General features: G+C 41.8%; 1 protein-coding gene across 1 annotated transcript in view; it reads left to right on the top strand.

The window, feature by feature from the left end:
- The window catches only part of galnt9 (polypeptide N-acetylgalactosaminyltransferase 9), a 204,809-nt gene that overhangs the window by 75,302 nt on the left and 117,245 nt on the right, over positions 1–12,262 (top strand). Inside the window, exon 4 of the mRNA XM_041788115.1 lies at positions 5,938–6,112. Within this exon, the coding sequence (XP_041644049.1) occupies positions 5,938–6,112 (175 nt within the window). The remainder of the gene's footprint in view (positions 1–5,937; positions 6,113–12,262) is intronic.

The following is a 12,262-nucleotide window of genomic DNA, read 5'->3' as shown; positions in this document are numbered from 1 at the left end:
TGTCAGTACACGACTTTTGTCGTTTTTGAAAAGAAAACAACTCACTGCTGTTCTTTGTTCTTCTTTTAACGAATAAATAGTATCAAGTTCTGATAAAACTGGCGCTTTAGCAGCATCCACACTAATGTCTTCCTCTATAATTGCACCGGCACCCAAAAGTACTGCCCCTCGATGCTGAGATGGTCCTGTCACTTTCTAACTGGGCCCAAACAGTTCAGACGGGAGCTTTGCAAGATGGATTTGCCAGTGAGAAACACGGAAACAGGCGAATCCATCTGCTTTGCAAGGTTAGTGTTTTGCCACAACTCAGGTTAAAAAATATTGCACTGGATTTGAAAATTGCCGCAGGCCATATTGTGATTTAATCTAATTTGTGATTAATTGCCCAGCCCTAATTAACACTATGACCGAAAATAATCGTTGACAACCTTTTTCCAAAAGAAGGACTAGGCCAACCTCCAATTTCCACATGAAACAGCTGCACCACAGTTTGCCAGTGGAATGCACTGTGGAGCAAACTGCCCCCTCACTAGTCAGCTGGAGCACTTGCACTGTCCACACTCGGGTTTGGACAGGAGCAACACTCCACTCTGTTGGAAATACGCTAGGCTGCCATAGTGCGGCAATCTACTCAAATCAGATCAACCCAAACAGCTGGAAAACATGCAAAGTATCTGGTCAACTACAAAATGCAACACAATGCATGGACTCTGAATTGTAAATCATATGTTATCAACATTACGTCTCAACCTGCAAGAGCAAAAATTCACTAAGAGGTCAATGGGTCACAGAGATGCAACAGCACAATTGATGAAAAGCCACAGAAATGTACATGAAACCACACATCTTTTGTAGCAAGCATTCATCTTTTTACTTCCCATGACAGAAGCAATAAAATCATGGAATCCTGTCAAAATGAACGGCAAATCAACCCAAAGATGGCAAAATGATCCACTGTTGTCACACTGTTCCTGCATGAGTTCACAGTTCCCCTTTGATCTCTGCCCGCTTGTCTCAAGCTGATCCAAGTTGCACTGGGATGCACAGCACTAGACACACGGTGTGTCAGCCAGTGTATGTGTAAATTATGGGTAAGACCAGTGGTACTCAGCTGGTGGATAATGACGGTAATGAAGTGGGTTGCAAAGTTATGTTCAGTGTGTCATGAATGTGCTAATAAAAAGAGCAAAAAAATCTATGGACAGATGTCCTAAATGGATGACCAGTAATCTGTCTAAAGATTTTACTTATTTATCTCTTTTCCTTTGGAAAACTGCTGGTTTTCCTCAGATATATTACCATATTCCATGCTGTGTGGTAAAATGGATGATATAAGACGCGTGCATGTCCTACTGAAACGATGTGATTTTTAAACAGTTTTAGGGTACAAGCTGGAACATTTTACATAATGTGGTTGAACATTTTCAAGAATTTGGGTTGCAATGTCTTTTGAGGGGGTCTTTGTGGGTCCTGGTGTCTGACTAGATGACTGGGTTGGATTTGCCAAAAATAGATATTTTTTTGTCATGAAGTGTTTTGAAGTTTAGTTTTTCATCAAAGAGACTAAAATGTAATTTACTTTTTCTTCAGACATTCAAAACCCATTTCCCAGATTCAGGCAAAGACAATAAAAGTATGTGAACAAAAGTTTTGACTTAAATGTAAGGAGTCTCTTCAGACTTAAGCTAAATGTTATTTTTATTATGTTATTATTATGTATTTTTTCAATCATTGACTAAACTAAACTAAAACTATTAGGGGCAGAAATTACTAGAATGTGGCAAAAAAAAAAAAAAAAAAAAAAAAAAACTTTATCACTAAGAGTAAGACTAAAATTAAAAGTAGCTGTCAAAATCAACACTGGCTGCCATCAGTCCACAGGTTGGGATGCAAAGGGAAACTTTTAAGGATCAGGAGCAGTACTGGGTGGTGTTTCTTTTGAAACTAAAACCCTTTAGCCCCTCTTTCCTCTTGTCGGTTGTAAAATCGCTGTCCCTCTCCTCTGCTCTCTGTCTCTGACAAACACTAATGTTAACTTGCATCTCTAAGAGACTTAATAAAGCATATATTCTGACTGGTAAATTAAACAGTTAGTGATGATAGAAGCTGTGATGGAGGGCAGAGCAGAGAGGCGCGAAAGAAAGATGTATGTCTTTTGTGTCAGTCAGACGATTCCTGAATCTTCCTTCATGTCTCTGCAGAGGTTTTGGTGTCTAACTTCTTTAGAGCATAAGTGCTGTGAAACATTTATGAAATATCCTCTCTCTCTTTTTTATTAACTGATCAACCAATCCTGATCAGTGGATAGTTATATCCCTGTTGTCTATAGACAGTGGCCACCAGGCTCTGAGTTTGAGAAATCACCTGGTCTCAGAGGTAGTGAGCATTATTTAAGTCACTGAAGCACTGAGCCCATGTGATCATGTTAAACCGCGCTGAAATAGAGAACACATCCACAGACAGAAGTTTCCATGACTCAGCGGTAGCTTTAATTGGGTGTCAAGTGCTAAAGCCTGTTTGCGTCAAGGGTCACTGCGTCTGAGTTCACCCGCTCCCCCATCTGAGCCGTCGCTTTATGTTAAGCTAAGAAATATTCCTGACGAGCCTCCTCTCTCAGCATCTCCTCAGTCACACAGACGGGGGGATTAAACCGCCGTTCTCTAACTTTCACCGGCTGATTTATGTTCTGAGACAAAGTCAGGAGCTAGGTGTGGATGCTGTTCGCAGGCGTCCCTATTAATCTCTCCCTCAGAAAGTGGAGCGCTCAGCAGTAACCCAGAGGAGAAGCTCAAACAGCCATCCATCCTGTGACGAAAAACACAGACAGCAATTTGTGCAAGTGGCTGTTTACCCGGCAAACTTTGTTTCCGGTGATGACAGTCAGCATCATCTGTGAGAGCAGGAGCAGGTGGAGGGATGTTTTAATCCAGCTGGAATAAAGATGTCAGCATGGAAGGAATCAGACAGGCTCTGTGCAGCAGCCTGGATAGGAACTCTGAGGGAGAGAAACCAAACAACTGCTGTTCTTGACATTAATCCAACCACACCTGACCTGCCATGGATCTACAGAGTTCATTTAAGAACTCATGGATCTTCTGGGTATCTTTTACCTTTTTTCATCACTCAGATATGTACTTTATTCTATCATGCCATACCATAATCATACCATACCCCAAACCATATTATGGAATGTAGATTAGAAGTCTGTGATTTAATTTGATTTGCTTTAGGGGCCTATGATTGATGTGAGGCCACTTTGCACTGCTTCTTGGAAGGTTCCAGTGGGCAGCCATCATTACAGGGCTGCTTTGGTAAAGTGTAGCAGGTGTCAAAGAATAATTATGGTCTGAGACAGATGCTGATTAACTGAATGGAGGTAGCTGGGGTGGAGGAGAGGACAATGGATTTAAAATGTGACAGGTGCATGATGATTGGTCAAACGAGGCTGTGGCAGAATCTGAATAGCTGTGTACTAAAGAGAGCAAACACTCATAATCAGCTGATCACCAGAGCGGGAAAAGAGAAAGAATTAAACGAGAGAGACACGAATGAGTGGTGACTAATAAATGAGTAGAAACACTTTCACTGAGCTCCATAATGACTGCTTCCAGTGGTAACATCCAGTGTTTCAACTGTCATACAAAGTGTACAACTATGGTATTATTTTCTCTGCCTTTAAAAAGTGTACAAAATATTTGAGGTAACAAAAGTACCTAGCCACATTAAATAAAGATTGTCATTTTTAATGAATGTAGATATTTCAGTGTGAAAACTCATTACATGTAAGGTCATGTGCATAAGTTTTAGGCATGAAGGGGGGAAAGGATTCATAGCGGGGCCGGATGTGCCACCACTCGGGTTTGGAGAGGGGGAGGACAGCCAAGGTCAAGCTCGATGGCATCACCTTTGCTCTGGCTTTTTCACAGCTGGTTATACCCCTCTCGACCAGCAGCAATGTTTAGGTCCTTGGGAATATCCACAGCAAAACTAGGAGCTTGTGGCAACCATACTTCCTGCCCAGACGGTGCCCTAGTCCAGTGGTTTTCAAACTTTTGTTGCCCAAGGCACACCTAAAAATGGGTTCAAAGTGTTGAAAAACATGGCAAAATTGGGCAAAAAGTGGAAAAACAAAGTCAGAAATGGGGGAAAATTTGTAAAAAAAAAAAAAAAAGTGGCCGAACAATGGGTTGAAATTAGCAAAAACTTTTTGAAGTTGAAAAATTGGTTACAAGTGGCCTAAAAGGGTTACATGTTGTAACAAGGTGGTAAAATGGGTTAAGAGTGTTAAAAAGGGCAAAATTTGGGGAGCAGGTGGCCTAGTGGCTAAATGCGCTCCACATGTACGTGGGTGGCTGGGGTTTGAATCCGTCCTGAGGCCCTTTAACGCATGTCTCTCCCCCACTCTTGACCCTGTTTCCAACACTGTCCTCCTCTGTCTAATAAAGGCACAAAAATGCCCCAAAAATAAATAAATAAATAAAATAATTTTTGAAAAATTTGGCAAAAAAAAATGCTCTAACAAAGGCAAAAGTGGGCAAAAATTGCCAAAAGGGTGGCATAAATAGCTTGAAAGTGTCAAATAGGTGGCAAAATAGATCACAAGTGGCAGAAAAGTGTCAAAATAGGGTAAAAGTTGCTGAAAGGTGGTAAAAACGGGGTTTTTACCACCTTTTAGCAAAAAAAAAATGGCAAAACAATAGCAAAACTGGGCAAAAAGTGGCAAAAAGGTAGCAAAAATGGGTTAAATGCAGAAAAAAAAAGTTCCAAAAAGGTGTCAAAAATGGGTCAAAAGTAGTTAGAAGAAGTGGCAAAAATGCAAAAAATAAATAAATAAATAAATAAAAACAAACAAAAATGCTAAAAAAAAAAAGCAACATGGTTTAAGTTTTCAAAATAAGTGGCAAAAATGGGTAGAAAATTTGGTTAACTTGTTTAAAAATAGCATGAATTAATAATTTCAACACCAATTTCAACCCAATACTAGCTTGCCATGCTTTTCAGCTCTTATGAGGTAACTGTTAGCCAGGATGCTAGCACCAATGCTACTGGTCCAACACACATACACTGATATCATCAATAAATCCCAACTGAGGTGGTCCCATTCTCTGGGTTTTTTCAGGGGTCCAGCCAGATCTGTGGGCAGGTCTGGTTACAGTACTTGGCATAAAGTTGAAGTAATAGCATAATGTATAAATTCCCACAGCACACCTAGACTTGCCTTAAGGCACATTAGTGTGCCTTGCCACACCATATGAGAAACACTGCCCTAGTCCCTTAGTTCCCAACCTGGGATCCGAGACCCCCTCGTGGGGGTACCAGAGATTTAGGGGACACATGAATGTTCATACAAAAGTCTAATACTTGTTTTTTTGTCTATTTTTTGGCTTTAAATGATGAAAACCATTCAAATTGATGTGTATTGTTGACAGTGATATGTCACTTTTTGGTGAAGGGGGGGCTCAGTGGATAAAAGGTTAAGTACCACTGCCCTAGGCCATGCCTGCTCACCACATCTACCCCTTACTATGCCTTTAAAGAGTGGATGTGAGGAGTATTTCCAACAAATTATTTTCCTTTATTCCTGCTGATAGGCAAATACATGCAGAGCATGTCCTTTCTAATGTCAGTTGAAGGAAGACTCGCCACATCTTTGCCTCACTGCAGCCTTCATTTTTGGCCCTACGTGCCTAAAAGTTATGCCCAGTGCTATTACTATTAATGCTGATAAAGTAACTACAAAGCCCTAAAATCAGCCGAAGGTTCATTTTTCTGCAGTTCTTACTACTGGAGTGAAGAGAAGTTAGACTAAAACCATTCAACACTGAGACTGGGTAATCTGAGAGGCACATTATCATTTGCTACAGCTGCCTGGTTAATGTCCTCACACTAATTTGGATGTCATTAAAGAAACCTTCTTTCTGATTTCCTCTGTTTCAGTGGAGCTGAAATTCAACCTGGACCAGTACGTGAACAAACGCTACCCCGGCCTCGTGAAGATCGTGAGGAACAGCAAGCGTGAGGGCCTGATCCGAGCCAGGATACATGGCTGGAACGCCGCCACGGCTCCTGTCGTCGGCTTCTTTGATGCCCACGTGGAGTTCAACACGGGCTGGTAAGGAAAGGTCATGTTTAACAACAGAGTGTCTGAGCTTTTTCCTCCATCCTTTCTCACCTCTGCCTTTTGTGACTTGTGTTTTATGTTTGCACTTCAGAAGGATGTCATGTAGGATTATTATCCTCGGAATATGCAGCGCAGTTTGCCTTGAGCATTTTGACATACTGCCAGCTATTTTCCGACTAAGACAGCACTTTTCAGTGGTCTGACCCTCATTATTGGAAAGGGTTTGTCATTAAGAAGCTTTTTTCTCTTGCATCTCTTTTGGATATCATGAGTAATGGGTTCCGGTTAGAGCTGAGTAAAAATACAACCTAATTTCAGCCACACTGCCCAACCGGCAAATATGTTCTTTTTTGATGAAAGAGTGAACCAAACACTGTGAAAGACGAGACTGAGTGTAATTATAGCGGGACCTTGAATGTTGAGCATATCCACGTTATTTTACCAGTGGGCTCTGGGCTTATTTTGCGATATGAAATTACTTCTGGGGGTCTCAATCCAATGTATGTGTGCTACTTAAGTTTACCAGAAAACAAGTCACTCAAAAAGATGTAACTGGCACCTAATTTGAGCCTGTCATGCTGTCAGTGTTTGAAAATGAAACACGGCTTTTCTTCCCCTGGAGGAAGGAAGAAGAGAAGCGTGGAGGAGGTCGCTTACAATGTTTTATTTCTTTGAAGTGTACCTGGATGCAGACGGATCTCGATGCTGAAAGCACAAAACAGTTAGTCTTTTTAATGCAGATAGGCAGTAGTTTTTGCTTTAATGTGATCATTGAGTTGATATGCAACAAATATCTCACTGCTGCATTTGAGAGTCACTGCTGGGTCAAATGAAAGCACAAACGAAATGGGCTACCACACCTTCAGATGCTTGCAAGCAATAACCAGACCTTCAGTAGAAATCTGACTTCTTTTTTTGGCTCATTTGAGACTCATATGTTCTGTCACTGTGGGCAACACAAGTCACACATTTCAAATAAGATTTAGGCTGCATCAGTAATGGCTTCTAAATCAAATACAGGCTGGAAATTTTGCAATATGACCTCGATCTGAGCGGCCAGGTCTGAACATGTGTCTCTGCTGTCACTCTGAGTGACACTCGTTACAGTTTTGCACTGGCAGCACATGTGCCATACAGGACAGGAGCAGCTTTCACTCAACAGAAACAAAAATAACAGACAGCTATGATTGAGGCTGTCAGAGGAGGGACTGTGGGTGGTAGACCTTGTGGGTATCTTATAGGTTCCTTCCTTTAAACCAGAACTTAAGGGCTCAGATTGCAGTGGCCAGGGATCGGCTGGGACAGAAATCTGGCCTGGGACTTTGAGATGGCGAGGTCTTCATGCCAAAACTGCTAATTATAAAGTATCTAAATTCACAGTTTCTGAACTGATTCACACATGATCATTGCTGCGGTTCTTTAATGCTGCCAATAAGTTTAAAAACTCAAGAAGAGCGGCACTCCGACTTGGCGGACTCGTCTCAATACAAAAAACAAATTGGTACACATAAAACAACAACCTCCAAGTGTAAAGATGATATATATTTAATCTGATCTTTTACCTAATTCTAGGTTTAATATGATTGTCAACCCAGCCCCACACATTTCATCTGCACCTTTCAATGTTCCTTTGCTGGTTTCTGCACATTAACTGGTATCAGTCTGTCCATCATGGCCTTGACAGCAAAAGAATAACACTATTAGTTTCGTTTTATTCATAAAGGATTGTTCTGCCATAAAAAAAAACTAACAATATATTAGATAAGCATAATAAAATACAAAAAGCAAAAAAAAAAACATGCGTATAGCCAGATAGAAAAATGTAAATTGTTGTAATGCATCATTAATGAAGAAGACCTACAGTAGTAACCCTCTTGAACCCGCTTTCTCTTTAAGCCCACAAACTGTGTGTATGAAGGGTTACATAACTCATATCATTTATTTTTGTAAACTGTTGTCCTGTCTCAGCAGTACATTTTTTACTTTTCACTAAACATTTGTAGATGAGTTAAGAGAGAGGTGCTGCACAGCAGTGCAGGGGTTAACGCTGTTGCCTCACAGCAAGAAGGTTCCTGGTTTGGTCAGGGCCTCCTGTGTGGAGTTTGCATGTTCTCCCCGTGCACGCGTGGGTTCTCTCCGGGTACTCCGGCTTTCTCCCACCACCCAAAAACATGCTTGTTAGGTTAACTGGTTAGGTTAATGCCCTCTGAGCAGTTGCTATCATCAATGTGTAGTGCTGTCCATGGTGCTGATCACCAGACTTAAGCACGCACTACATCCAGACTGAAGCCTCAGACACTTTCTTTATGGCTGTCAGGTTTAAGTGTTTTCTCATAGGTCACCTAATAGACTGCACTATGGGGTGCTGCTGCAGGTCCCAGGTGTGTTATGGTGTTGTGTCATAGTACTAAGGCATGTTAACCTGTGTCCATTTCATATGGGGGCACGTGCCGAGTACTTTGAGGCGCACACAACAGAAAGAATGCTGCAGAAAAGAAAGGAGAGGAACAGCTGTGTGGTTTCTCTCGGTTTGCCCACAGTCGGTCTACCTGTCTGTCAGAAACAGCCTGTCCCACAGTCACAGCAAAGCTGACTTTTTTTGTCCTTGTCCGGCCCATCAGCCCACAGGGGAAGTCCCCGGGGTCCCTGTACATCAGCCTGGCGGTGGCTACTACATGTCTGATCATTAGATCTCTTCTCTCCTGCTCAGGTGTGTCAGGCTTCTACTGACAATACCATATTTCCTGATGTGGACATTCACAATAAGCACTTGAACATAGAAACAACAGACTTTTATTGTGAAGAACTTTTTAAAAATGTGTGCTTATCAGTGATTAAACTTAGTTGATGCAGCAGTGATGGTGAGTGTATGGAGCTATTGTGTTTACAGCTGCTTCTTTGACCTCATGTAATGCTCCAGCCCTCTTCTTTTAATCATCGTGGGCTAAACACAAACAATTGCACAAACTGCCTTTTTCATATGATTAAATGCGGCATTAACATTTTCTTAAATTACTCTGGGCAATATAAGCAGACAGACAGGCTAAACATTTGCCAAGGCCTCCTCCTGTTTATTAAAACTAGCTTCAGTCTTCATGCAGTCATGCATTATGACCTAAATTAATAATACATATATTTTTCAACTGCTCTGTTTGCTTCAGCTTCAACTGTACTTTGACAAATACACTCCCTTTATCATTTTTTAACTCCAATGGATTTTTAAGCCTCATTTCAAATGAAAACTTGGATTAGATATTCCATTTATTTTTAATGAAATACGTGGGCAAGTAGGCATGAGGATTATGAATGGCAGACGGAAGCAATTCATCATAAAAAAGTGATGCAGTCTGGATTATTTCTTACAGGCTTAAGCAATTTGAGAAGGAAAGTGTGTGAGGAGGGAAAGAGGTAGTTCAGTGAATAAAAGAAATGAATGAAAACAAAAAAGATGATCACCTCTTCTTCTTTTGTTTGTTCCCCTCCCTTTTATCATTCATTTCTTTCATCCATTTTTCCCCCTTTTGTTAAGTGACACTCCCCTGTTCCTTTAACCAATGGGCTCCCACTTAATGGGAATGATCCTCACACTGACCTGAGTAGGTCACAATGCATTGGCTTTTAAAAAAATGTGTTTTGCCATGTCAGATAAAGGTATTTAAATACATATAAAACCTACAGTATGCCTTGGATTGCTTTTTGAAGGACAGGTGCAGTTTTTCTCTGTTTGGACTATAAATGTTTGGATTAAATCCGATTTTTTCACTCGTGCACCCACCCCTCCACCAGGTGACCTGTAGATACTAGCTCTTCCAGTTTTCATTATGATTACTGGCTGACTGTGTAAAGTTTTCTCTTAATTCCTTCTTTTTTTCTCCTTTATTTGTTTTTCTCTCTCTGGGTCAGACGCCTGCTCAGTTGCATCACATGCTAGCTGATGCTCATGTTTGATGTATTTTTCATCAAGAAAAACACAAAAAAGACAAAAAAGAAGACCTCAGTCTCAACTACAACTCCTGGCTAGCTTAACAGCTAACAACATCTGCCAGTAACAGGAGACTTCTGAATGCTACCTATTAAACAGGTAGCATGGCGGCGGTGCGTACTGATGCAGCTGCCCGGCACGCCATCACTAGCAGTGAAATAAAGCCCTACACAAATACCAGAACTGATATTCTGTGTATAAGAGATTGCTTCTTTGACTACCGCAAAGGAAGCTACCCGCGGAGTTTGCATCTTTCTCGATAGGAATTCTCTGGAGAACGGGGCGCCCGCAGAATGAAACAAGGAGGCTGCACGACACCTACAGTTGGGTGGGGAGGAGGCAGAGACGGCATTGTGCAAGAAGGTGGAAGCTGGGCAAAGGCTAGGCTGAGAGCAGCCCCACACAAACCTGCCGAACTGAGCAGCTTTCTCATGTGTCCGCTCCCTCGCCACCACTTGGACGACGATGTTTGCTGCTACAGAGGAAACAGCAACCAGCACAGATGGTTCAGAAGCAATTCAGAACGATTCATAGATGAAAAATGAGAAGATGATATAATGTGAGCAAATGTGTTTTCTTGCTCAAAATGCGACCTATTTGAACCTGAATGAGATGTTTATTGGCATTAATAACGCTGATAATAAGCACTTGTAGAAGGTGGATAGGTCCATGTAGCAGTCAGGGGTAGCTGCTTCCATCCTAAGCCTTCCTCTTCAGTCATGCAACTGAAAGCTATGAATTGGCCACAAATGCATCTGTACTTATGTGGAATGTCTCACAGGTTGTGCACAAGTAAACAAGATCTGCCATGACATCTTAAGGCAGGTTTTATTCTAATTCTATTGGTTGTTGTACTTCTGAAGGTCGCTGCCTTTCACTTGGTTTCTTCAGAAGACTTGAAAGCACCAAAGGTCAGGGTGAGCGTTTCCCTGCTTTTGAATGAATAAAAGCACAAGCAGTCTACAGCGAATTAGTCATCTATTTACCAGCACACTCTGTGACCCTGTAACCTCACAAAGCAGTGATATAATCTACCTTGATCACTGCGTCTTGGCACGCTTTTTTGCAGCGTGCATCTAAACATCAAGCCTGCAGGCTGTGCAAGGCGAGCCGCTCAGCCAACAAAACAGTGCTCAGGGAGGAAGCCGCTCCGCTGCCTGGGCGCATTACTGACAAAAACTGATACCCTGGTGGTTCCCTCATCTGTCTCCCCATCTGTTCCCTCTCAAAAATAGACCTGTCTTTCATGCCCTGGTGTAACCCATTCACCTATGTTTGTTTCAGATCTATCCCATCATCCCCCTCTGCTCTACATGTGCAGGCTGTGTCGGCACATTTTCCTTTGAGTTAGCTCACCTGTGAATTTACACACCTTTTCGCTTGTTTGTCTCCGTCTCTCACACAAAAACCTTCTCCCACGTACCCGCCAACATCTCCCTTTGATATCCAGCTGCTTTTATTTATTTATTTTTTATCCACTGCTCGAGATTTGCCTTTCTGCGTAAGGTTTTATTTACAGAAGTCATTGAAAAGTAGAGCAGAATTTCTGTGATTTATTTCCAAGTATTCGCTGAATAAAGGGATACAGCAATGGAGGGGATGAGAGGCGTCTTCTAGACGCTTGTTCGTGTTGCTTAGATATCTTTTTGTGTGTCTGTATGTGTGCAAACATTCAGGGCTGTTGCCTTATTCAGATAAATTCACTTGCGGTATCTGCACTATCTGTTTGCTCCAATGGAGGAAGCCCTCCTATTTATCATAATATGATTATTCACCGTGGCACATACAGTGATAAGTGAGATGGATGGCTCCTCTGGATGTTGTGGTGAGTCTCCCCTCAATGACCTTGCACATGCACACACTCTCTCTCTGCATACCGAGCCGGAGACAATGCTGCCAGCTCTCGGCTGCACTGCTATGATTCACTGGCATGGCGTTCTCCCCGGGGGGCTGTACATTTGCAGCTGAAATCTATTGCTGGTTCGCATTACTGTTAAAGGAAACATAATTGTATCATACTGCAGGGTGCAGTTGACATCTGTTTCCCATTCCCTCACACTGTGTTGTTTTATGAGGAGTAAAGAAGACAGAGAAGAGATTGAATCTGAATTCCATGCTCGGCTTTAATGTGAGGATATGAAATTGTTGCATGTCATTAT

This window comes from Cheilinus undulatus, linkage group 5 (genome assembly GCF_018320785.1).
Source record: "Cheilinus undulatus linkage group 5, ASM1832078v1, whole genome shotgun sequence".
NCBI classification, from domain to species: Eukaryota; Metazoa; Chordata; class Actinopteri; order Labriformes; family Labridae; genus Cheilinus; species Cheilinus undulatus.
Note: the sequence above shows the minus strand (reverse complement) of the source record. Positions and strands in the feature narration are given on the sequence as shown.